The 25,667-nt window shown below is 39.3% G+C and overlaps 1 protein-coding gene across 1 annotated transcript in view; it reads right to left on the reverse strand.

Annotated features, from left to right (window-relative positions):
* LOC100485985 (extracellular calcium-sensing receptor) overlaps positions 1 to 25,667 on the reverse strand; it is a 53,057-nt gene that overhangs the window by 15,419 nt on the left and 11,971 nt on the right. Inside the window, exons 2-4 of the mRNA XM_031891770.1 lie at positions 8,968 to 9,816; positions 5,986 to 6,213; positions 4,836 to 4,959 (exon numbers count right to left, since the gene is read on the reverse strand). Of these exons, the coding sequence (XP_031747630.1) occupies positions 4,836 to 4,959; positions 5,986 to 6,213; positions 8,968 to 9,816 (1,201 nt within the window). The remainder of the gene's footprint in view (positions 1 to 4,835; positions 4,960 to 5,985; positions 6,214 to 8,967; positions 9,817 to 25,667) is intronic.

Here is a 25,667-nt window from a genome sequence, read left to right on the forward strand (position 1 = left end):
ATTTTTCGTAGCGTTAAAACTTACGCGAAACTTTGCACCTTTTAAGTTTTAACGCTACGAAAAATGCGCAACTTTTCGCGTAAGTTTTAACGCTACGAAAAAAGCGCAACTTTTTACGCAACTTTCGTAATGGATACGAAAAACTCGCGTTTTTACGCAAAAATCGTATTGGTAACGAAAAATTCGTAAAGAATCCGAAAAAATCGCAAAACATACGAAAAAATCGCAAAATGTTCGTTTTCAAGTCGGAACTTTTCCAATTCGGGTCGGATTCGTGGGTTAGTAAATCAGCCCCTTAGAGTGTTTTATGTTGGTACGTTACTAAATGTGGGGTACATAATTGGGCAACATGCAAGCTTTGTGCCGATTTTCAGAAATGTCACATAAACCATTCAGTTTAGCATAGCTTTGTAGTTTGGTAGTTTGCAGTAGAAAGTTTTTATTTACCCATTTTTGTTTTGTCAGAATGTGTACTTTTACAAAATATATGGTTTTCTAGGGTCTTCGTACTGTTAGGGGGTCTTATGCTACATAATACACATACCGGGTGCAAAAATTGCATGAGCCGAAGCATCTTATGTGAAAATTCATATGCACTATTTTTATTTGGCTGCCCCTGTACGGCATGTAGTTTAGCCAATATATGCATATAGGGCATCAAACTGTTCAGTAGGCCCCTGGCGTTCATATTTAGAAAGTTTTATGTTGATACATTACAAAATGTGGGGGTACATCATGAGGTAAAATGCAAGCTTTGTGCCGATTTTCAGAAATGCCATAAAAACCGTTCTGTTTAGCATAGCTTTGTAGTTTGGTAGTTTGCAGTAGAAAGTTGTATTTACCCATTTTTGTTTTGTCAGAATGTGTGCTTTCGGAAAATGTATGGTTTTCTAGGGTATCGGTACTGTTAGGGGGTCTTATGCTGCATAATACACGTACCGGGTGCAAAAATTGCATGAGCCGGAGTGTCTTATGTGAAAATTCATATGCACTATTTTTATTTGGCTGCCCCTGTACGGCACGTAGTTTGGCCAATATATGCATATAGGGCATCAAACTGTTCAGTAGGCTCTTGGCGTTCATATTTAGAAAGTTTTATGTTGATACGTTACAAAATGTGGGGTACATAATGAGGTAAAATGCAAGCTTTGTGGCAGTTTTCAGAAATTCCATAAAAACCGTTCTGTTCAGCATAGCTTTGTAGTTTGGTAGTTTGCAGTAGAAAGTTGTATTTACCCATTTTTGTTTTGTCAGAATGTGTACTTTCGGAAAATGTATAGTTTTCTAGGGTCTCCTTACTGTTAGGGGGTCTTATACCACATAATGCACATGCCGGTAGCTTATATTGCAGCGTATACACTTTGTATGCACTAACTTCCTTTTGGGGTCTCTAAATGCCAGATACATTAGTGATCCTATGCACAATGGGCATCAAACTGTTCAGTGGACCCTTGGCTTTCATATTTAGGGTGTGTTCTTTTGGTACCTAATGTTATGTGGGAGATAAGGTGCTTGAAAGTGGAAGATTTGATGTGATTTTTTAGAATTTTCATATTTTTTTATAGAAAATGCTAAATTCAGTAAAGCATTACCGTTTGGTACTTAGGAGTTGGAAGACATAGTTACCCATTTCTGATTCGTCAGAATGTGTACTTTTCAAAAATATATGGTTTTGGGGGGTCAATGTATTTTTTTGTGTTTTTATCCCACAGAAAATGCAGTAAACGTGTTGAATTTTCAGTAGCTTAAGAGACCTCTGGGGCAATTTCTATGCACTGACTTCCTTATGGGGTCTCTAAATGCCAGATACATTGGTGATCCTATGCACAATGGGCATCAAACTGCTCAGCGGACCCTTGGCTTTCATATTTAGGATGTGTTTTCTTGGTACCTAATATTATGTGGGAGATAAGGTGCTTGAAAGTGGAAGATTTGAGGCGATTTTTTAGAATTTTCATATTTTTTTATAGAAAATGCTAAATTCAGTAAAGCATTACCGTTTGGTACTTAGGAGTTGGAAGACATAGTTACCCATTTCTGATTCGTCAGAATGTGTACTTTTCAAAAATGTATGGTTTCCTGGGGTAAACCTAATGTTCAAGGATTTTTGGCTTTGGAATATAAAGTATGCCGTATTCTGCTGTAATGCTTTAAAAATTTAGTAATTTACTGCTGGGAGTTTTTGATCTATAGAAGTCAGAAATCTCAATAAAACTATACATATCAGGTATTGGCACGTTCGGGAGATATGAGGCTTTCCAAATCAGTTAAAGTTTTGTCCATAAAATAAAATATGTTTCTGGTATAAATCCCTATATCATGAAAAATAACATTTTTCTTTTTTTTTTGTATTTCAAGCTCTAAATCTTGTTCCAGAAGTGGAAATACACAAAAACTCAGGCAGATTTGGAAAGCTCAGGTTCTCCTGAAAAAAACAATATATAGTTTGCCTACCTAAACTTAACCCTTCCCCCAGTAAAAGCCCCTAAATTGAGAGAGCACAGAATGTTAACAAAACGTCTGGCACTGAGGGGAACCGAAATGTCAAATTCTGCTGGCACTTAAAGGGTTAACTTTGCTTTCATGGTGCATTTAATATGCAGTATACTATAAGTAAAAAATAATTGAGGGCTCCCCTTTTATGTTAAAATAAACTGATTTCCATTTAATATTTCTACTTATTTGACATAAAAATGTATTTAAAAATAGGGTGAGGTAAGATGTCTATAGTCTGAATCATTTCCCTTGGTTTCTAGCATTCCTCCCTGTAATGTACTGTTTGCTGTTCATTTCTGGGTGCAGTAATATTATATAACATTTTGGGAAAAATATGCAAAAAAGACACCCAGCACTTGAAGAGAGAATGGCAAAGATTTCTACTGCCACTGTCTGTTTCCCCTTGGTACTGAGATAAGCAGGTATAAATGTCACCCAAACACTGGCAAATACCAACATACTGAATGTAATGAACTTGGTCTCATTAAATGTGTCAGGGAGCTTCCTAGCCAGAAAGGCAACTAACAAGCTAATAGAAGCTAAGAGACCCATGTACCCCAAGACAGAAGCAAATAACACCCTGGACCCTTCATTGCACTCAATCACTATTATTCCTATTTCTGCTGCCATATTGAACTCTGCAAATGGAGCGTCTGTGGTCAGCCAAACTATGCATAGAATTATCTGAACCATGGTACACACTGGGACAATATAGTCAGGTAGTCTCATCCCCACCAGTTTTTTCAATTTACTGTCTGGATTTGTAGCACTAAATATCATTACGACAGTGATAGTCTTTGCTAGTATGGTAGATACACAAAGTGAAAAAATGACAGCAAACATGACCTGGCGTATCATGCACATTATCCGGTTGGGTCTGCCAATGAATGCCAAGGAACACATGAAGCCAAACATGAGGGAGATGAGAAGTAGGTAACTGAGATCTCTGTTATTTGCCTTCACTATGGGGGTCTTTCTTTTGATTATAAACAGGCAGAACACTGAAAATGTAAGGAGACAAAACAAGACTGAAATACAAGCTAAAACGGAGCCCAGTGTCTCTTCATAAGAAAGGTACTGAATGGATTTTGGAAGGCATTTTTCTTTTTTGCTATCAGGCCATTCGTCTCCTGGGCACTTCAGGCATTCACTGTCATCTAGAACAAAAGGTTGCAAAGAAACAAAGTTATATTAATTGAAACTGTATTATATGTAATGTTTCTCAGTTTGAGTGAGTTTAATACACTGTATACAGTGTAATTTAGATAAATGGGCAAATGTGGCATTTTCCCATTTGTGAACATGGGTGAACAACAGCAGAAACCCATGTAAGAAAAGAAAATGATGTGTACACTCATCAATTTATGCAAGTGACCCAGGTAAATCACTCCAAACCTGCAGCTAGATGTGATTCCAGGCAAATGAAAATAAAAGGCAAGCACTCCATCCACCAATGTTGTGTACAGAAAAACAAAATGTTATTCCATACAATTAAAATACAAAAAAAAGCCTGACACATATTCATAGGTATCAGGTAAGTGATGAGCGACTTTGTCCTGGTTGTCTTTGCTGTAAAATTCACAAAATTGAGTAAAATTTGGAAAATTGTGAAAAATTCACAAAATGCAGGTACTGCGCCACTTTTTTGACATGACAACGGGTTTTTTTTTACATGGTCGCGCGTTTTTTTGACATGACAGCAAATTTTTGTGGCAAAATGTTGCTGAAGTTTTGCGAAACAATTTGCAGATGGCAAAATGCGGAATTTCTCTGCAAATCTATGTCTGCAGAAAAAAATCACTAATCGCTAGTATCAGGTTATTGTTTGTATTTCAATCACATTGAAAAAAAAATATTTTACTTTACACAACAGTGGCAGAAGGAATGTTTGTATTCGTTTTTTTGGTTCAGCGCTGTTATACTGTGTAAGAGAAGGTTGATTTCTAACCCATGCTATCTATGTTTATAATTAATGGGCTTATTTATCAACTTTCAAGTGTGTGAATTTGAGTTTGTTTTTTTAAATCACATAAACACATATATTGAATGGTCACTTATTCATTAATAAGTAAAACTTGTTTGAATAAAAAAGCTGAATACCTAGAACTTTCCAAGTTTACAAGCTCAAAAAATGTAAAAAAAACATGAGTTTGAAAATATGGCTTGCCTTTGCCTAGGGCATCTCCCTTTGGGTTATTTGCACTTAATAAATACCAGAAATTCGAGGTTTTGTACCATATCTCGAATTGTGCATATTTTATCAATAAAAACTTGAATCATGAAAAGAAAATCAAACTCAAACACTGATAAATCACCCCCATAATGTTTTTGTAACACACCATTTGGGTTGAGAATCTCTCCTTCAGAACATGGCAGGCAATCAAAGCAGCAGATCTTCTGCCCCTGAATTGCAGCTCTTCTGTAGCCTTTGGGGCATGGATCACTGCAAACTGAGATAGGGACCTATGAAGAAACTCATTTGTAAATTCTCCATGAACGCAAGCATTATATCTTTGACTAAATTAGTGGCACTTGTAATTTCATAAGTGCCTTGTCTTTAGGTGCTATTGGCTAGTGCTTCTGACATCATGGAACATCCAAAATGAGTGCTAAAAGGCTAATTTAGCTATTCTTCCTAATGTGTTAATGCTTTTGAGCTTTGCACTGTTATATTAATAGACAAAAGGGTGGTTTCACATCAGTTTTGTTTTTCAACCCTTTGAGTAGACTTTACAAATTCAGATTTAGATGTTATTCTTGGCTTGAAAAACACAGAATTAATGTTGACTGTAGTGTAAGCAAAACCGCAGAAAAAATAGCAAAATGAAGAGATAAAAAGGTCCTCAAATGCATTGGAGTCAATGGGTGTTTTTTTTTATAGCCATGGTTTTCTTGCACCAACTGCTCCAGAGTCAATGGGCATTTTCCTTTGTGTTTTCTCTTGCTCCAAATCCACTGAAGCTATTGTTTATTGTATTGTAATTGTTTATGTATTTTCTCACATTTTTTTTTTCTTGTGCCAAATATATTTGAGTCAATGGGCATTTTTTATTACACTAAATACATTTTAGTTAGTGGCATTTTTTCCCCCATGTTTTTTCTTGCATTGGAGTAATTGGATAATTGAGTAATTGGGTGTTTCTTATTGTGTTTTTTCTCCTATGAGAAAAAAAAATCACAATTTTGTTTCGGCAAAACAAAGCACATGGTTAAATTTCACTACAATTCTGTATCAGCTATCTATCTAATCTGTATTAGGTTACAATCTAAAGCTGATAACCATGCTTCCATGGCCATCAGATTCCATTTTGGGGCCAATCAACAGTGTAAAGCATTCTTTGATCAGTTTTTCAGTAGCAGAGTTGGCTTCCTACACAATAGAGACGAATTTAAGTGGTGGGTGGTCACATTAACCTAAATCATATACCAGGAAGTTTCAGGCCATAAAGAGTGTTTTTATAACACTGAAACATACAAAAATATACTCACATGGGTGTTCCCTCCTTTCCATAATATCTTGTGCTGCCAGATATTAAGTTCTTGGCCTTTGGGGGAGCGTGCATCAAAACTGCCAATGTGGACATACTGATTAGTTCCATTAGGAAACATCTGCCAGTTTAAGATATCCACATAGATAGGAATATCCCCATTCTCATCAAAATATATTTGTTGCCCCGCTGTGTTATAAAAGTCAACTCTCTTGATGTAATGAAGCAGCTAGAAGGAAAGATATAACATTTTGCAAATTGTCTTTTTAAAAGCTCACAATACTCGCTCACATACATATAACAGAGCAGTTAACAAATAGGTGCAAGAGAAACCATTATACATAGCCTTAAAAATCACTGAGGAAATGCCTGACATGTATGTATTTCTTTTTTAATGCCACATCAGTCAGACAACTTTATCATACCTGAGTATTTTGTAGTAGTTGAGGTGGAGTCTGTGGCTCTTTAACAGCTGTTGCTTTTCAAAGAAAGATTGGGCTTTTATTTAGCAATAGTGATGAGCAAATGTGACCCATTTTGCTTTGCCGAAAAATTTGCGAAACGCTAGGAAAATTCACAAAACTTTTTTTTTTTGCCGTTCACGTCTTTTTTTGCCGTGACCATACCTTTTTTTGCAGCAACCGTGCCTGTTTTTTTAATGCAACCACGCCCATTTTGACATGACTGTACCTATTTTTGCTGCAACCGCACCCATTTGCCGCAACCGCAATTTTTTAAACAATTCGACAATGCCGAAATGCGGAAATTCACTGCAAATCCATGCCTGCTGTAGGGCATAGTCGGGTGGCTAATAGTGATCATCTATTATAATGCATATACTGTATGTGTCTAGTTCTATTTATCAATAAGATTTTACAGTGGATGATTTACCGTATTATAATCAATAAGTACATTATACATAGCTAGGTACAAGTAAATGTTTTTGCCTGATAAAGTTTTGCAAATTCATGAGTGTTGAATATTTTCATGAATCTGATAGGATTCCAACATGCATATTGTTTTGCTGGAAAAAAAAACAACAACATCCATTGACTCCAATGTGTTTTTGCTAAATTTTCTGTGGTTTTATAAATTTGTCAGTGTGGCAAATTGAAGCAGTTTCACTTCTGTTATCATCTTAAAGGGGAACTATACCGCAAACAATGTTGGGCTCTATAAAAATATATGGCATAAACAAGTTCATATGTAAAACCCTGATCCATCTAATGAAATCATTGTCATAAAAATATACTTTTTTAGTAGTATGTGCTATTGGGTAATCCTAAATAGAATACTGCCATTTTAAGAATTAAGGGCTGGGATCATAGGATTCACAGTGCACACAAACAAGCCAAGGCACGCATACATGCTAGGCCCCATCAGCCAATTAATGGACAGAGTTCTGCATTTTACTCCCACACTACTTCCTGTTACAGTTAGAGCTGCATTATTTCCTGTCAGCTGATCTCTGAGGGAGCACACAGCCGATCACTAAATGGTGGATCAAGGGAAAGCATGTAAAAGGGCAATATTTACTGATATATATATATTCCAGTTTGGTGAGATTCTTTAATAGTTTACTTTACATAATATAAACCAAAGGTTACACCAAGGGGTACCTTTATTTAGCTTAAATGCTACGTGTGACCCGTCACCTCAGCTGCACCTTCACAGAAGAAGACTGGAAGAAGGGTCTTGAGGCCCATTTCGAATCTAACACAGGTCACACTTAAATAAGAAAGAAGTCTGCCGGTCTTGGCCCTCTAAAATAGGGCTTGGAGTCCTGCGATTATTCGCACAATGCCCCATGAAGAGGCCAAAGTAAAAACAAAAAAAGACTGATTGTGTCTCAATAACTTGCTAGAAGGTACTTCAGTGGTAACTAGTAAAGAACTATAATACAGTCATAATTCCCTTTAATAATATATACCATTTCTATTTGCCAGTTGTTTTAATGTTGCATTCATTGCACAAATAGTGATAAGCGAATCTGTCATGTTTCACTTTGCTAAAGAATTGGCAAAATGGTGAAAAATTTACCTTCCATGTGACTTTTTTGGCCTCCCAGACTTCCACCTCTCTTCCCTGCAATCAGTTTTAAACTCTGCTGCCAGGATCCTCCTGCTCTCTCCTAAGAGGGAACCTGTTCAGCCTCACTTAAGCTCACTAGCATGGCTGCCTGTCAAGCAAAGGATAGCTTACAAAATCCTTCTGATAACATTCAAAGCCCTTCCCTCCTCTGCTCCTCACTACATTTCTTCACTGGTCTCCCTGCACGTTCCTGGTCGTCTCCTCCGTTCCTCTCAGAGCCTCCGTCTTATTACCCCATCCACACCCACTGCGCTCTCTCGTCTTAAACCTTTCTATCTCGCTGCTCCTTCCCTCTGGAACTCTATCCCTGAATCCCTCCGTAGGGAACACTCACCCACTCTCTTTAAGATAAAGCTCAGCTGTTACCTTCTGGAGCACTAAAACATTATTTTGCCTAGTCCTGCGCTTAAGGGCAAATGCCCATACCTGATGCACTCTTACCTTCCAATTTGTGCCTGTATGTTACCCAACCACTCAGATTGTAAGCTCTACGGGGCAGGGACCTCCTTCCCACTGTGTCTCATACCACATGGCACTTACTCCCTGTGTATTTATACTTATTTATTGTATTTATTATAACACTTGTCCTCCCTGTGTGTAATTGTGTATATTGTAAGACTGTACAGCGCTGCGTACCCTTGTGGCTTTATAAATAAAGTTATACATACATACATACATACAACCACATCTTTTTCCTCACTTTGCTATGGTAAATTTTTGTGGCAGTTTTGCAATAAATAAATTACCAATGCCAAAATGCATAATTTCACAGCCAATCCATGCCTGGCAAAAATAATCGCTCAATACCATACACAAAGATTTTATTACAACTGACTGTTTTAGACTTCACTAGCTTCATACACCCTTGTGTAGGTGAAAAATAATACAGTACCTGCCAAGGCCGGTGGTTATAAATATCAGCACAAGATCCATTCTTGAAAGGCCCTTTCCCTGGGACACAGTTCTTCATCTGGTGCAAAGCATGAGCTACTGCAAAAACTGCTTTATGCACTTTGTATGTATATTTAAAGTTGTAGACATCATATATATTGGGATCAATACTGTCCGGTCTCTCCTCTCCTGTGCACCAAACAATGTCTTCTTTAAGCAGTGCTGGAGATGTATTATTGACTGCATCATTTCCTGGCCAAATACAGTGAAAAGCAGTCTCCCAAAATGTCTTCATGTAAGGATCATCTGGAAATCTGGAAGGATGGATGCTATAAAGAAACTCCTTTAACCCTGGAATTTTCCCAGTTTGAGGTGCTATTCCAAGGCTCCCATTTAAGGTTGTTAAATTTTCTCGGATTTCTCTAGGGAAATCTGAAGTAATGGACCAGCCTGATGTTCCCACCCACACTTTGTCTGTGATATTGCTAACAGAAATCTGTTCCATTAAAGAGATAAGGTTTTCCATGGTGCAGCATAAAATGATCACTTTTGCTCTGGAATTCTTGATGACACCAGTTATACGGTAGACAGACTCCATGGCGCTGATTATAGGAAGGGCCTCTTGAAATGCAATGCATCCACCATTCTTCTCTATTTCTCTAGTTATGAGCTGAGCACCTGATCTACCTAAGTCATTATCTGAGCATAATACACCCACCCAGGTCCAGTTGAAGTACTTAACTAACTGAACTATTGCAATGCATTCATAGTTGACATTATATGTAGTCCTGAAGAAGGATGGGAACTGTACTTTATCACTCAGTAAAGGCAGCCCAGAAGCATAGCTAATCTGTTGGAAAATAACAAAAATAGATACTGAGCAGAATGGTTTATAGTTATGCCAAATAACATTTTACCATTCCTAATTTGGTCTGAAAAAAAGTCTATTCTGTTCAACCCTTCAGCCCAGAAATAGAAACAACAATAACACTAAAGCAAGAAAATAATTCTTGGGGTTGGGGAGATCCATGCAACTCCTGACTGCATGAAAAACAACTGCCATAATCAGGCAACTTCACTACCCTCATTGTATGTATGTATATCTTTATTTATAAAGCGCTACTTATGTACGCAGCGCTGTACAGTAGAATACATTAATACAAACAGGGGGTTATTAAGATAATAATAGATAAATACAAAGTATAACAATAAATACAAATAAATACAAGATACAGTTGCAATAAGTTAAGAGTCAAAGACACAAGAGGATGGAGGTCCCTGCCCCGTAGAGCTTACAATCTAGATGGGAGGGTAACTTACAGACACAAATAATCCTTCTAGTTGCCTTACCTGAGAATTTATTTTCTTATTGTAAATCTTTGAAAATACTTTTCTGATCATGTGTTTTTATATATATATATATATATAGTTTTTTTACTGCTAAGGGTTTATATACCTGCGGATATCTGTACAATCCCAGGATCCTTGCTAGGGGCTCTGAGGCCTTAGAGAGCATTTCGCCAACAATAGCCAGTGGCATAAGATCCTTGTTGCAGTGAAAGTTTGGCACTCCATTTGTTTCCCCTGATAAAATCCATTTTGCCCCCCTTAATGATCGTACCTCACTGTAACATGAGTCAAAAAGTTTGAATCCCAATGTTATATTGGGCAGAAGTTCATTTGATGCATTAATTTCTAGTATTGCAAATACCATTGCAAGAAGAAAACGATAATATCTGATATGAAACCTAAAATGCAAAACAAAAAAGTGATTCAAAATACTGTTCTAAAACGATATTGTGTGTGTTTTTCCAAAGAGGTGGCTTACAGTTATTCATCAGAGAAAAGATTTTGGATTGCGGTATGCGATCCATAATAAAACATTGCTTCCTACATGGGCAAACAAAGTGAATTCTTCCTAAGTGAACTGAATGATCACATGTGTGTGTGGTAGGGCCCCTCCCAAAAATGTGAAAAAACATGTGTTTTGCTGTAAAAAAAAAAGTGAAATCTGTGAATTGGTAGGTGTGGCAGGGCATCCTTACTTGCCATATAAAATTTTTAAAAAACAAGGAAACAGCTACTTAGTGATATGAGGTAGAAAGCTTACCCTTAATTATGGTGGGTCCGGGTACTCAAGCCCCAGACCTTCAGCTTAGGGAACCAATTCAAAATATACACTGGAAATGCAGGCTGGCACTCCGGATCACCAAAATATATAGCGTTTCCAAGCAGCTCAAATTATGGTAACGGCATATTTAGTTATTAAATCCATACACAATACAAAAAAGCCTAAAGGCCCCCATACACGGGCCGATAGAAGCTGCCAATATCGGTCCCTTGGACAGATTCGGCAGCTAATCGGCCCGTGTATGGGCAGAAACGAGCGGTCTGGCCTGAAATTGGCCAGATATCGATCGGCCAGGTTAGAAAATCCAGTCGGATCGGGGACCGCATCGGCTCGTTGATGCGGTCCCCGAACCGACTGCCCCATGGCCGCAACTGTAATCCGATTGTTTGGCCCCAGGGCCAAACGATCGGATTATTTTTTTTTAAAGCAACTTGCTACCCGATATCGCCCACCCGTAGGTGGGGATATCGGGTAAAGATCCGCTCGCTTGGCGACATCGCCAAGCGAGCGGATCTTATAGTGTATGGGGACCTTTACGCGTTTTGTACCACAAAAGGTACTTAATCATAGGCTGAATTACAATTCCGAAGACACACATTATTTAAACCAAAGATAGCCAATCTAGAAAAATTGACCAATCACAGTAAACAGGTCATTAATTGATAAAAGATCAATTGAATTGAATTGATAAAAACAATTGTGCAGGACTACAAAGAACTATATGCATACCATTTCTTATAGATATATTTCTTTGTAGTCCTGCACAATTGTTTTTATCAATTCACTGTTGTAACTTAATTAGTGACCTGTTTACTGTGATTGGTCAATTTTTCTAGATTGGCTACCTTTGGTTTAAATAATGTGTATCTTTGGAATTGTAATTCAGCCTATGATTAAGTACCTTTTGTGGTACAAAACACATAAGGCTTTTTTGTATTGTGTATGGATTTAATAAACTAAATATGCTTTTGCCATAATTTGAGCTGCTTTGAAACGCTATATATTTTGGTGATCTGGAGCGCCAGCCTGCACTTCCAGTTTATATTTCCATATCAAAGTTTTATCTGTATTAAATAGTCCAGGTGCTTTTACATGTATAAAAACCACACACATAACTCAACATCTCATCTGACTTTACCAAAGTTTGTATAAGGTCTTTCTTACCAGAATTTTCTAAGCATTCTAGTGTTTGTACTAGAAATCAGAACCTTGTTATAGAACAAGCCACTTAGTTCTTGACTTGGCATGCTTTTATAGGGAAAAAATTGGGACATTTAGGTGTCATAAGTGAGTGCCTCCATCACTAGAAACTCTCACCATTTTGAGACAACTCAACATTGTGTTCTCTTCATGCCGAACTCACTTTGAGCTTGCAACCTGAAATAAAGGCTCTTTTTCCTCCCCTCAGACAGAAGGAAGCATCAACTGCTCTTTCTTTCACCTTCTCACAAATACAGAAGGAGCTTAGTCTCTCACTCTCAGAAACAGAGAGGAGCAAAGATGACCCAGTGTCATGCCAAACAGGGCCTTCTGTAGGCTGCCAGTCTACATAGGGGCTACCAAATAGGCAATCATATCTATTATTTGGTACCCCAGAAACTTGTTTCGTGCTTATGTTGCTCTACACCCTCTTAATATATCAGCCACCCTGTCCTTACTATGTGCACATTTCTATAAGGTAATTACATGTTAAACAAATGCTAAATGACATTAGGAGAACATACCTACTGCACAGAAGAGGCTGTGGACATTCCTTATAGGTTATTATAGGGCGACTTGCTTCTATATGAACAGGAAATAGACCTCCCAGTGTGATATCTCCAGCCAATGAATAACCAAAAACATCTTCGGTAGAAAGTCTGCACCCTTCTAATGAGCTTTCACATCCAGCATCTTTGTACCATAATAAAATTAGGAACAGGTACAGGTGGCAAAAGCAGATGGTAGTTAAAAAAATGTTCATTTTGTTTGTCATTTATTTTGAAGACAAAGACAAGAAAATCTGAGAATATTTATAGTTAAGGAGTAACAAGGAGTTTAGATTTGATGCAACATTTGTAGTAGGAACTTGATGCTGTGCTGTAAATACATGTTAGTGGCACAGTTTTCAGGTGTTTCAGATTGTTCTTTACTGTGGTTTAATATGCAGTTATATAGTATGCATCTTAATGTTGTTTGTTGGCGTCTGATCTGAGAAAATTAATAGTGAGAACGTGATGCTGTAAAAATATTTTAATGGAGTTATTATCAGACCTGCAAGTTTATATATGTGCTATAAAATGCAGTTATACATTTTGGAGTAATGTAGCACATTTTTGGTGCAACAGAAAATTAGAAACAACAATATGGACCCATGTAGTCTAATGAGTTCTGCTGAAGAGCTAGCTAGAAAATATACATTGGTCAAGTAGCAAAGGCAGCTGGCATATACAATAGTGATAAGCAGGTTGACCTGAAATCTGTGGGACCTGCAATTCCAGACAAACAAAATAAGCCCCAGTTGTGAGTTTTGCAGGAGACAGAGCAAGCTAAGGTGCAAGCTCCTTTTAGGTGATGCAATAAGGCTTACCTTTCATTCTAAATCCTAATTTGGCTCATTTTAAGTATGGGATCTGTTATCCAGAAACCTATTATCCAGAAACCTCCAAATTATGGAAAGCCCGTCTCCCAAAGACTCCATTTTAATCAAATACTTTGGATTTTTAACATTGATTTCCCTTTTCTCTGTAATAATAAAACAGTACCTGTACTTGATCCCAACTAAGATATAATTACCCCTTATTGGGGCAGAACAGCCCTATTGGGTTTATTTAATGGTTAAATGATTCCCTTTTCTCTGTAATAATAAAACAGTACCTGTACTTGATCCCAACTAAGATATAATTACCCCTTATTGGGGGCAGAACAGCCCTATTGGGTTTATTTCATGGTTAAATGATTCCCTTTTCTCTGTAATAATAAAACAGTACCTGTACTTGATCCCAACTAAGATATAATTACCCCTTATTGGGGCAGAACAGCCCTATTGGGTTTATTTAATGGTTAAATGATTCCCTTTTCTCTGTAATAATAAAACAGTACCTGTACTTGATCCCAACTAAGATATAATTACCCCTTATTGGGGGCAGAACAGCCCTATTGGGTTTATTTCATGGTTAAATGATTCCCTTTTCTCTGTAATAATAAAACAGTACCTGTACTTGATCCCAACTAAGATATAATTACCCCTTATTGGGGGCAGAACAGCCCTATTGGGTTTATTTCATGGTTAAATGATTCCCTTTTCTCTGTAATAATAAAACAGTACCTGTACTTGATCCCAACTAAGATATAATTACCCCTTATTGGGGGCAGAACAGCCCTATTGGGTTTATTTCATGGTTAAATGATTCCCTTTTCTCTGTAATAATAAAACAGTACCTGTACTTGATCCCAACTAAGATATAATTACCTTAGTTGGGATCAAGTACAGGTACTATTTTATTATTACAGCATTCCTGGGAAGTCACATTTTGATTTGTTCCTATCCATTTTTATGGAAACCTTGTCGCGCAGTTTTCACCCATGAATTTAAAAGTGTAGCCAAAATAACAGTATATGATGATTCTCAAATGTGATAGTTGATGCTAAATGTAAGCATTGTTTAATCTGGAGACAACTTACCTTATCAAAGAACAGTTCCTTGGAAAAGGAGTTCCGTTATTTTTATAGAAATGCTCATACTATGTGGCCTTCGGTTTCTGTAAGGAATAGAACTCGATTAACCACATTTACTGCACAATTTGTAAAGTTTTTATTGACAGTCTCTTCTTATCATCATCTTTTCATTGGGTCCACAAGCTGAAATGCAGAGATATGTTGACATAAGGCTTTATATTAGGCCACTGACCTTAATGAAACATGTAGAGGGTAAAGCATTGTTATAATTATTTAAATTAAAGGAACATGGAATTGCTATTATTATAACAAAACACAATGATTATATCATCTCACAAAAGTAGTTGATGATTAAAATACTTCTTTGGGGAACATTTAAATCTACAAGTCATAGTTCTTGGCAGTCTCCTATGGGGATGGATGTGCAATATGTATTGAAAAGTCATCCAAAGCAGCAGTTGGACATGAAAGAGGTTTAACTAGTAGAGATGTAGCGAACTGTTCACCGGAGAACTAATTCGCACGAAAATCGGGTGTTCGCAAGTTCGCGAACTTTTAGCGAAGTTCGCAATTTTGGGTTCGCCTTAGCTGGAGCCAAATTTTGACCTCTCACCCCAGAGCCAGCAGATATATGTCAGCCAATCAGGCAGCTCTCCCTCCTGGACCACCCCCTTCCATATATAAACCGAAGCCCAGCAGCCATTTTACATTCTGCCTGTGTGTGCTTGATGAGTTAGCATAGGGAGAGAGCTGTGCAGGGGTTTGAGGGACAGTTTAGGTAGCTTTGCTGACTAGTAATCTACTTTCTACTGCTCTGTATGTAGCTGCTGTGGGCAGCTGTCCTGCTGATCTCATCTGCTGTAACCCAATAGTCCTTGTAAGGACTGCTTTTATTTTCTGATTACGGTTACTCTTCTTTTCATTGTGTACTGCAGCTCCGTCTGTGTGTGTTGGAGACAGGGGTGCTGCTCATAGTAGTGCACTAAGCACCAACCACACATTCACATCATTTTTTTTTATTTGTGTTTTTTTACTTTGCTACTGTAATTTATAGAGCCCAGTGCTATTAGTCTAGCTGTGTTGGGGACTGGAGTGCTGCTCCTAGTAGTTCACCCCCATCACCAACCAGAGATCACTTTTTTTTTATTATTAATATTTTTTTTTTTTTAATTTAAGTTACTGTTCTTTAATGTGTCCAGTGCTGTTTGCTGTTATTGATAGTAGTGCACCAAACACGTTACACATAGTAGTGACATTGCATTGCAATAAAATCACCTGAGCGATGTTTTTCCACCAGCAATAATATATTCCGTATCCACTACTGCAGCGTTTTGTCTTTGCGTGTGAACCGGCTGTAACCTTTACACGACTTGATTGGCATGTAGACGCCGGACGTTTTAAAGCAGTTTATTACACAAGTTTAGAAATGTAGTGTGATTTCTGCCCTTTACAGCACAAAACGCAACGCTGTGTCAACAACGTATTTTTCAGAAAAGTTTTTGCCCTTGATCCCCCTCCGGCATGCCACTGTCCAGGGCGTCGCACCCTTTAAACAACTTTAAAATCAGTTTTCTGGCCAGAAATGGCTTTTTTAGGTTTTAAAGTTCGCCTTCCCATTGAAGTCTATGGGGTTCGCAAAGTTCGCAAAAGTTCGCACTTTTTGGTGGAAGTTCGCGAACGGGTTCGCAAACTTTTTTTGTGAGGTTCGCTACATCTCTATTAACTAGTCTTGCCCATAAATTCACTAGCTGGTTAAGCAATGTCAGTGGAACTACCTGGCCATATAGCTCTGTGCAGGAACAGTTTTGACTGACCATCTCTTGATCCTATTAGGTATCCTATAATGTTTCGACTGGAACATGTATTCTAATTTGGAAATGATTGGGGTAACTAGTGGCCACCTTTAGTTTAGATTGACTTGTGCTCTTTGATTAGATATGCTTTTCCATAAACAACAAATGAGTCTGTTGACTAATCATGTACCTCCTATTGTCAAAAAGGCTGATTGTATGGTTTTTAAGAAGCAAACAGTAGTGCAGGGCAAACAGTACTAAAGGTGGCCATACACGCTAAGAATTGCTCGCTTAGCGAGGTCGGCAAGCGAGCGGGCCTTCCCCCAATATCCCCACCTACGGGTGGGCGATATCGGGTGGGCGATGCGGTCATTGATCCAACTAAAAATCAAACCTGCCCGATTAAGATCTGCCTGATTTCAGGCTAGATGTCGGTAGGGGAGGCCTGTCGTTAGTGCCCATACACTGGCTGATAAGCTGCTGAATCGGTCTAAAGGTGGCCATACACAGGCCGATTCTAGCTGCCGATATTGCTCCCTTATACTGATTCAGCAGCTAATTGGCCTGTGTCTGGGCACTAACAATTGGCCTGCCCCACCGTTATCTGGCCTGAAATCGTCCAGATGTCGATCGGGCAGGTTAAAAAATTCAGTCGGATCGGGGACTGCATCGGCTTGTTGATGCAGTCCCCGATCCGACTTTGCCTACTCCCGTTGTTCTAATCCGATCGTTTGGCCCCAGGGACCCGTAGGTGGGGGATATCGGGAGAAGATCCGCTCACTTGGCAGAGTGGATATGAAGGTGTATGGCCACCTTAAGGAACCAATATCCGCAGCTAGAATCAGCCTGTGTATGGGCACCTTAAGGCTGGTAGCAGGCCTGCGGCACAGAGGCTGGGGGCAAGGCAGCAGGCTCAGGCACCTTCACAGAAAAGAAGGCCAGTAGGCCCCTACAGGAACAGCAGGCTGGCAGACCGCTACCAAACATCTCAGCTGTTGGGGAGCTAGCACAGAAACAGGCAGAGGCAGTTGTCAGGAAGCTGGCATGGAAACAGGCAGAGGCAGCTACTTTGGGGAAGATCGGCAGAAGGCCACGCCATGGAAATGCTGGCAAAGGAACATGTCTCTGGAGGCTGGGCAGCAGGCCCTAAAAAAGGTACTGGAGGTGGAGGCTGAATAGCCAGCCCTGGAGCAGCTACTTTAGGCTGGGCAGCTGGAGCAGATACTGGAGGCTGGGCAGATACAGGAATTGGCCATAAAGTGAAGTGATAATTATGACCTATGATAAGAAAATACAGGAATCATCCAAGAAGGGTGAATTCTCGACTATGGCCTATTCTGCCATGTCAGATGAGATACAACTTGCCAAGGGAACACTGGAAAAACTGCCAGCTCCTTGCATTAATGTGCGCATTTGAATGTCAATCATTTGTGCAGCCTAGGCCTGTGCTTTGGAGCTAGTTTTTGGAGGTATATATTGGCACAAGTACCTTTATAGGAGATATATAGTAACTAAAAACCACTCCAATTTTGTAGGCAATAATGAATAATATATGGAGCTGGTTTCACTCTGGGCTAAAAATGATCATTAACTTTAAAAATAGCCCCTTTATTGGAGCTCCCTATAGATTTGCTATGGTCCCTGTCTGTGTTTCAAATGAGGGTTGGAAATGTACTAATGGTCCCTGCCAGAAGCACATTGGGAGAGGGATAGCCAATCACAGCCCTGCACTTACACAAGCAAAGACAAGCTTCAGTTCCCTATCAGGTCAGCCTAGCTGCTGCAAATCATGTAGAACAGTGATCCCCAACCAGTGGCTTGTGAGTAACATGTTGCTCAACCCCCTCCATTGATGTTGCTCCCATTGGCATCAAAGTAGGTGCATATTTTTAGTGATGAGTGAATCTGTCCCGTTTTGCTTTACCGGAAGATTTGCAAAATGGAGAAAATGTTACACGTCACAAAAAAATTGTCATGCATCTTTTTTTGACACATCTGACACAATTTTTGACTTGTGCAACAATTTTTTGTGCCAAATTTTTCTATATTTTGTTGCCCATTTCACGAAAAAATCCACCATTGCCGAAATGTGGAAATTAGCTGCGAATCCATGCCTGGCAAAAAATTCAACACTCATTTTTACATTTCTGGCTTGGGGGCAAGTTATGGAAGCCCAGAGACACAGTTTTACTCCAAGAAGAACCTCCTGCAGGCCTACAGGCCACATGGGACTACCAAATAGCCAATCACAGCCCTTATTTGGCATCCCCAAAGAACTTTTTGATGCTTGTGTGGCTCACCAACACTTTTTACACCTGAGTGTGGCTAATGAGTTTAAAAGGTTGGGGATTGCTGATGTAGAAGCACAATTGTGTATTTTTTATACATCAGGGGTGGTTCAACTTTACGTTTGTGTTAATATGTTATAGAATGACCAATTCTAAGCAACTTTTTAATTGGTCTTTAGTTTTTATCTTGTATAGTTTTTCAATTATCTGCCTTTTTCCAACTTTCTAATGGGGTCACCGACCCCAGCTGCAAAACTATAGCTCTATTAGGGCTCTGGCACACGGGGAGATTAGTCGCCCGTGACAAATCTCCCTGTTCGCAGGCGACTTATCTCCCCGAATTGCCATCCCACCGGCGAGGCATTTTCGGCGATTTGCCGAAATCGCACCGCCGCATGTGCTATCCCACCGGCAACTTACATTTTCGCCGGTGGGTTGGCAACTGATGGCAACTCGGGGAGATTAGTCGCCCGCGAACAGGGAGATTTGTCGCGGGCGACTAATCTCCCCGTGTGCCAGAGCCCTTAGGCTACAATTTTATTGTTCTATTTATCTTTCTATTTGGGCCACTTTGCTATTCATATATCAGTCACTCTCTCAAACCACTCCCTGTTTACTAAGGTAAATTGGACCCTAGCTACCAGATAACTGCTGAAATTCCAAAATTTCTGATTTTGTTTGCTTCTATTAAGTTGGAGTTGGAAAAGCCACCCAACTGTAGTTAGGCTGCCCACTGTGTTTAGCCAGCGCTCTGGTGCAAGGGTTTATTTTCTTGTTTCTTATTTTGTGTTTGTTACTGAAGTTTTGTAACAAAATAAACTGCGGGCACTTGCCTTTAAGAGAGCAACCTCTGTGACTGCTATGTTTACCCTAAAAGACTGTGGGAAGCGGCCCTAAGACACTGAACCAGATCCTCCTGTAGGTTCAAGTGTCACAGTACCAATAAACTGCAAATCTTGCGAAAGGATTTTGCAATGTACCAGAGGACACTTGGATAAAGGAGAAAACACTTTATTAAAAAATGAGAAATTGTGACAATTTTTGCATTCCTGTTTGACAATGAAGGTCAAAATTTAAAAAATGGACAAGCACCTTTTTGCTCCCTTGTTTATGGGGTTAGCCATGATAAACTAACAAATTAATTGGGTAACACACATATGATGGAGAGCTGGCTGTTCCCACATGATTTGATGGGATGGGCAGCACGCCCCCTTGTATATTATAATCACTTGAATAACAAGTCAGGCCGTAACACCTGGTGCCATTCCCATTGCCTGGGGCGAAGGTATAATTATAGTTTGTTACTGCTCACGTAAATAGACTCAGGAGAGGAAACTGAAAGGCTCAGCAAATCTAGAAAATGTTCTATATACAGCAAATATAGGTCATAAAGGTTCACATGTTCTGCACGTCAGGTAAATAATATTAACCATTAGTAAGAACAAATCATAATCATATGAGAGAACAAAATAGAATTTAATGAGGTTGCATTTTGTTACCAAAAATATAAATAATTTGAACGTATAATTGTACATTATATTTACATTTATAAATTAAATGGATTGATTAATAAAATATCCAATTAAAATAAGACAAGGCATTTAATTTTTAGCTGGTGCTAGGAACTATGGCCAATGTTTTCTCTCTATTAATTTAATGCTGAATAGAACCACTACAGTTCCCAATTTGGGATTCTAGAAACAAAAATGGTTTATGTTTTGGGTCGGTAAAAAAAAACTGTACTGCCATGTCCTCTATTCTTTGTTCAAATGCCTGCCTGATAAAGTCAAGCAAAACTAAGATAAAATTGGACACTTAAGAAAATGATGCACTGGAGTCCCTTGTTTATACAGGTATGGGATCCCTTATCCGGAAACCTGTTCCAAATTACGGAAAGGCCATAGACTATATTGTAAAAAAATAATTACTATTTTTAAAAATGGTTTATTTAATGGTTAAATGATTCCCTTTTCTCTGTAATAATAAAACAGTACCTGTACTTGATCCCAACTAAGATATAATTACCCCTTATTGGGGGCAGAACAGACCTATTGGGTTTATTTAATGGTTAAATGATTCCCATTTCTCTGTAATAATAAAACAGTACCTGTACTTGATCCCAACTAAGATATAATTACCCCTTATTGGGGGCAGAACAGTCCTATTGGGTTTATTTAATGGTTAAATGATTCCCTTTTCTCTGTAATAATAAAACAGTACCTGTACTTGATCCCAACTAAGATATAATTACCCCTAATTGGGGGCAGAACAGGCCTATTGGGTTTATTTAATGGTTAAATGATTCCCTTTTCTCTGTAATAATTAAACAGTACCTGTACTTGATCCCAACTAAGATATAATTACCCCTTATTGGGGGTAGAACAGCCCTATTGGGTTTATTTCATGTTTAGATGATTCCCTTTTCTCTGTAATAATAAAACAGTACCTGGTCCAGGGGCGGATGGGATTCATCCCAGGGTATTAAATGAGCTGAGCGCTGTGATTGCCAAGCCTCTTCACATAATTTTTCAGGATTTGTTGAGGTCTGGCATGGTGCCGAGAGACTGGCGAATTGCTAATGTGGTGCCGTTATTTAAAAAGGGATCTCGTTCTCAGCCTGAAAACTATAGGCCTGTTAGTCTGACATCAGTAGTAGGAAAGCTTCTGGAAGGGGTAATAAGGGATAGGATAGTTGAATACATTGCAGTTCACAATACTATTAGTTTGTGCCCGCATGGTTTTATGCGTAACAGATCTTGCCAGACTAATTTAGTTGCCTTTTATGAGGAGGTGAGTAGGAACCTCGATGCTGGAATGGCAGTTGATGTCATCTACTTGGACTTTGCTAAAGCGTTTGATACAGTACCTCACAGAAGGTTAATGATCAAATTGAGGAATATTGGCCTAGAACATAATATTTGTAATTGGATAGAGAACTGACTGAAGGATAGAGTACAAAGAGTGGTGGTAAATGGAACATTTTCTAATTGGACCAGTGTGGTTAGTGGGTACCGCAGGGGTCAGTCCTTGGTCCTTTGCTTTTTAACTTGTTTATTAATGACCTGGAGGTGGGCATAGACAGTACTGTTTCTATTTTTGCTGATGACACTAAATTGTGCAAAACTATAAGTTCCATGCAGGATGCTGCTGCTTTGCAGAGCGATTTGACAAAATTGGAAAACTGGGCAGCAAACTGGAAAATGAGGTTCAATGTCGATAAGTGCAAAGTTATGCACTTTGGTAGAAATAATATAAATGCGAACTATCTACTGAATGGTAGTGTGTTGGGGGTTTCCTTAATGGAGAAGGATCTAGGGGTTTTTGTAGATAACAAGTTGTCTAATTCCAGGCAGTGTCATTCTGTGGCTACTAAAGCAAATAAAGTGCTGTCTTGTATAAAAAAGGGCATTGACTCAAGGGATGAAAACATATTTTTGCCTCTTTATAGGTCCCTGGTAAGGCCTCACCTTGAGTATGGGGTGCAGTTTTGGGCTCCAGTCCTTAAGAAGGATATTAATGAGCTGGAGAGAGTGCAGAGACTGCAACTAAACTGGTAAAGGGGATGGAAGATTTAAACTATGAGGTTAGACTGTCGAGGTTGGGGTTGTTTTCTCTGGAAAAGAGGCGCTTGCGAGGGGACATGATTACTCTGTACAAGTACATTAGAGGGGATTATAGGCAGATGGGGGATGTTCTTTTTTCCCATAAAAACAATCAGCGCACCAGAGGCCCCCCCTTTAGATTAGAGGAACGGAGCTTCCATTTGAAGCAGCGTAGGGGGTTCCTCACAGTGAGGGCAGTGAGGTTGGGGAATGCCCTTCCTAGTGATGTGGTAATGGCAGATTCTGTTAATGCCTATAAGAGGGGCCTGGATGAGTTTTTGAACAAGCAGAATATCCAAGGCTATTGTGATACTAATATCTACAGTTAGTATTACTGGTTGTATATATAGTTTATGTATGTGAGTGTATAGATTGGTTAGTATAGGTTGTGTGCTGGGTTTACTCGGATGGGTTGAACTTGATGGACAATGGTCTTTTTTCAACCCTATGTAACTATGTAACTATGTAACTATGTAACTGTACTTGATCCCAACTAAGATATAATTACCCCTTATTGGGGGCAGAACAGTCCTATTGGGTTTATTTAATAGTTAAATTATTCTTTTTTCTCTGTAATAATAAAACAGTACCTGTACTTGATCCCAACTAAGATATAATTACCCCTTATTGGGGGCAGAACAGCCCTATTGGGTTTATTTCATGGTTAAATGATTCCCTTTTCTCTGTAATAATAAAACAGTACCTGTACTTGATCCCAACTAAGATATAATTACCCCTTATTGGGGGCAGAACAGCCCTATTGGGTTTATTTAATGGTTAAATGATTCCCTTTTCTCTGTAATAATAAAACAGTACCTGTACTTGATCCCAACTGAGATATAATTATCCCTTATTGGGGGCAACACAATCCTATTGGTTTATTCAATATATAAATGATTTTTAGTAGACTTAAGTTATGGAGATCCAAATTACATAAAGATCCCTTATCCGGAAAACCCCAGGTCCCGAGCATTCTGGATAACAGGTCCCATACCTGTACTTTATTTTACCCTACTGATCCTCCTGCAGTGTGTAAATATTGTAAATTTCCCCTTTAATATGTGGGGAATACGTGCGGGCCGGAACCTGTGAGCCCTTCCTGTCAACATCCCCACCCGTAACTGCGAAGTAAAAATCATTGTAAGTTGTTATCTATGGAGGCACTTGGCACGATCCCACTCTATTTTAGAGAGGCTGGCACATATGGTTCTGGATTGCAGTATCTTTTTGGAACTTCTACGACCTCTGGGGTACAGGATCCACCATGAGTACTGTATGTGTTTGCTCCAACAAAAACATATTTTTTTCATTCCTTAATTTCTTCGGCAGTTTAATTCACTGTTCCAGAGCAGGTATGGCAGGGAAATCAGCAGCAGCAATAGGCCCTGGAGTAACCAGGCCAGTAGTCACGTGTACTGTATCATTATAGGCCCAGACCACATGAGGTACATACTCTTGCCACCTTTTATTATATACATCCCCAGGGCTTTGTACAAATGGATTTTGTGGACCCTTTATGACTAAGTGGGTTTGAATACATTTTGAGACAGGCTCGGGGTTTTTACACCCGGGCCTCTTTAAACATTCGGTACGTTATTATCCCACCACATATATTTGTATACTTTTGGGAGTAGATAATTTGTAATTCAGCCTTACCCCGAGGGTTTTAGGCATTTCCCTTACACATCCCCAGGACTCATCAACTAAAACATATCACTGAAGCTCTCACAAACACTATTACCTTGAGGATGATATGTAGTGCTATGACATAGTACATGTCTATAACTTTTCATTCACTGCCAAAATAACAACCTCTAGGTCTCTATGACCAGGGCCGGCCTTAGGCTAATTGGACCTATTGGGCACACCAAGGGGAATAAAGCACATAAAGCTGCCCAGCCCATCTCCAACAATGATTGCCCAATAATGCTGCTATGTGTTCTGGGACATTAAACACAAAGTGGGTACTGCATTCAAACTGTGTATAGTGAGCTTGAGGGGCCAGTAATCACTATTTCACACTGTATATAGTATGTGTAACCTCTATTTCAGCTCAATAGCTGCCTTCCCGGACTAGTACCAGTAGAACATGGGTTACACTGTAGTTTCTCAGCCAGAATGGGCCTTCGCTAAGTGGAAGAGGAAGGTGAGGGTGTTGTGCAACTACACCTCTCTTGCTGCTATGCAGAAAAATGAAAACAGAGGGCGCCAGAGGTTTATTAATAAGTGTTTATTGAACATCCACAGGGTTACTCACAATACAGCTTCTCAGGGGCCAGTGGTACAGGCAACACCACATACAGAGTGTAATACAGACTGACACTCCCCTGCGGGCAGACTTGGCAGGAATCTCACTTTCCCTCTGCCACACCCCGTAGTGGATCCCTCAGGGAATTCTCTATCCTGATTCCCTATTCACTGGGATCCCTACACTACAGGCAATATGGCCTGGGAGAGATACCTCCAGAAAAACTGCAAATCCTATGCAGGAGCTCAGTGCTGCTCATTCTAGCTCAGATCTAACTGCCTTACACCCCTATAGTGGTACTATAAAGGGAGCTACACCTGCCCCTATCTAATGCCTCATTCACGGGGCCCTGTTCCCCGACTTCACTGGGCCTGGGGCCCATGGCCTGGGCTCTCAGCACACACCCACCCTGTCCCTAAGGTGGAAGCAAACAAAAAGGAAGTGCCACTCCTTTCCCAGCACTATACCAAAATGAGGCAGGAAGTGGTCACCATACCTTCTAACCAATAACACACATATGTTCATGAACTCACTTAGATGCATTCCCTTCTGCCCAGCAACTAAGGGAACTGAACCTGTAGGTACTGTTTTATTATTACAGAGAAAAGGGAATAATTTAACCATTAAATAAACCCAATAGGGCTGTTCTGCCCCCAATAAGGGGTAATTATATCTTAGTTGGGATCAAGTACAGGTACTGTTTTATTATTACAGAGAAAAGGGAATCATTTAACCATTAAATAAACCCAATAGGGCTGTTCTGCCCCCAATAAGGGGTAATTATATCTTAGTTGGGATCAAGTACAGGTAATGTTTTATTATTACAGAGAAAAAGGAATCATTTAACCATCAAGTAAACCTAATAGCATTGTGCGACTTTTTCGTACTGTGCGTCAAAATTTACTCGACATTCGACTCGACAAATCGCATTTGTTGCAATGAGTACGAAAGTTGGAGCTGCAGAGTGCCATTGAGCCCTGTG

Source organism: Xenopus tropicalis, chromosome 8, assembly GCF_000004195.4.
Source record: "Xenopus tropicalis strain Nigerian chromosome 8, UCB_Xtro_10.0, whole genome shotgun sequence".
Taxonomy (NCBI): Eukaryota; Metazoa; Chordata; class Amphibia; order Anura; family Pipidae; genus Xenopus; species Xenopus tropicalis.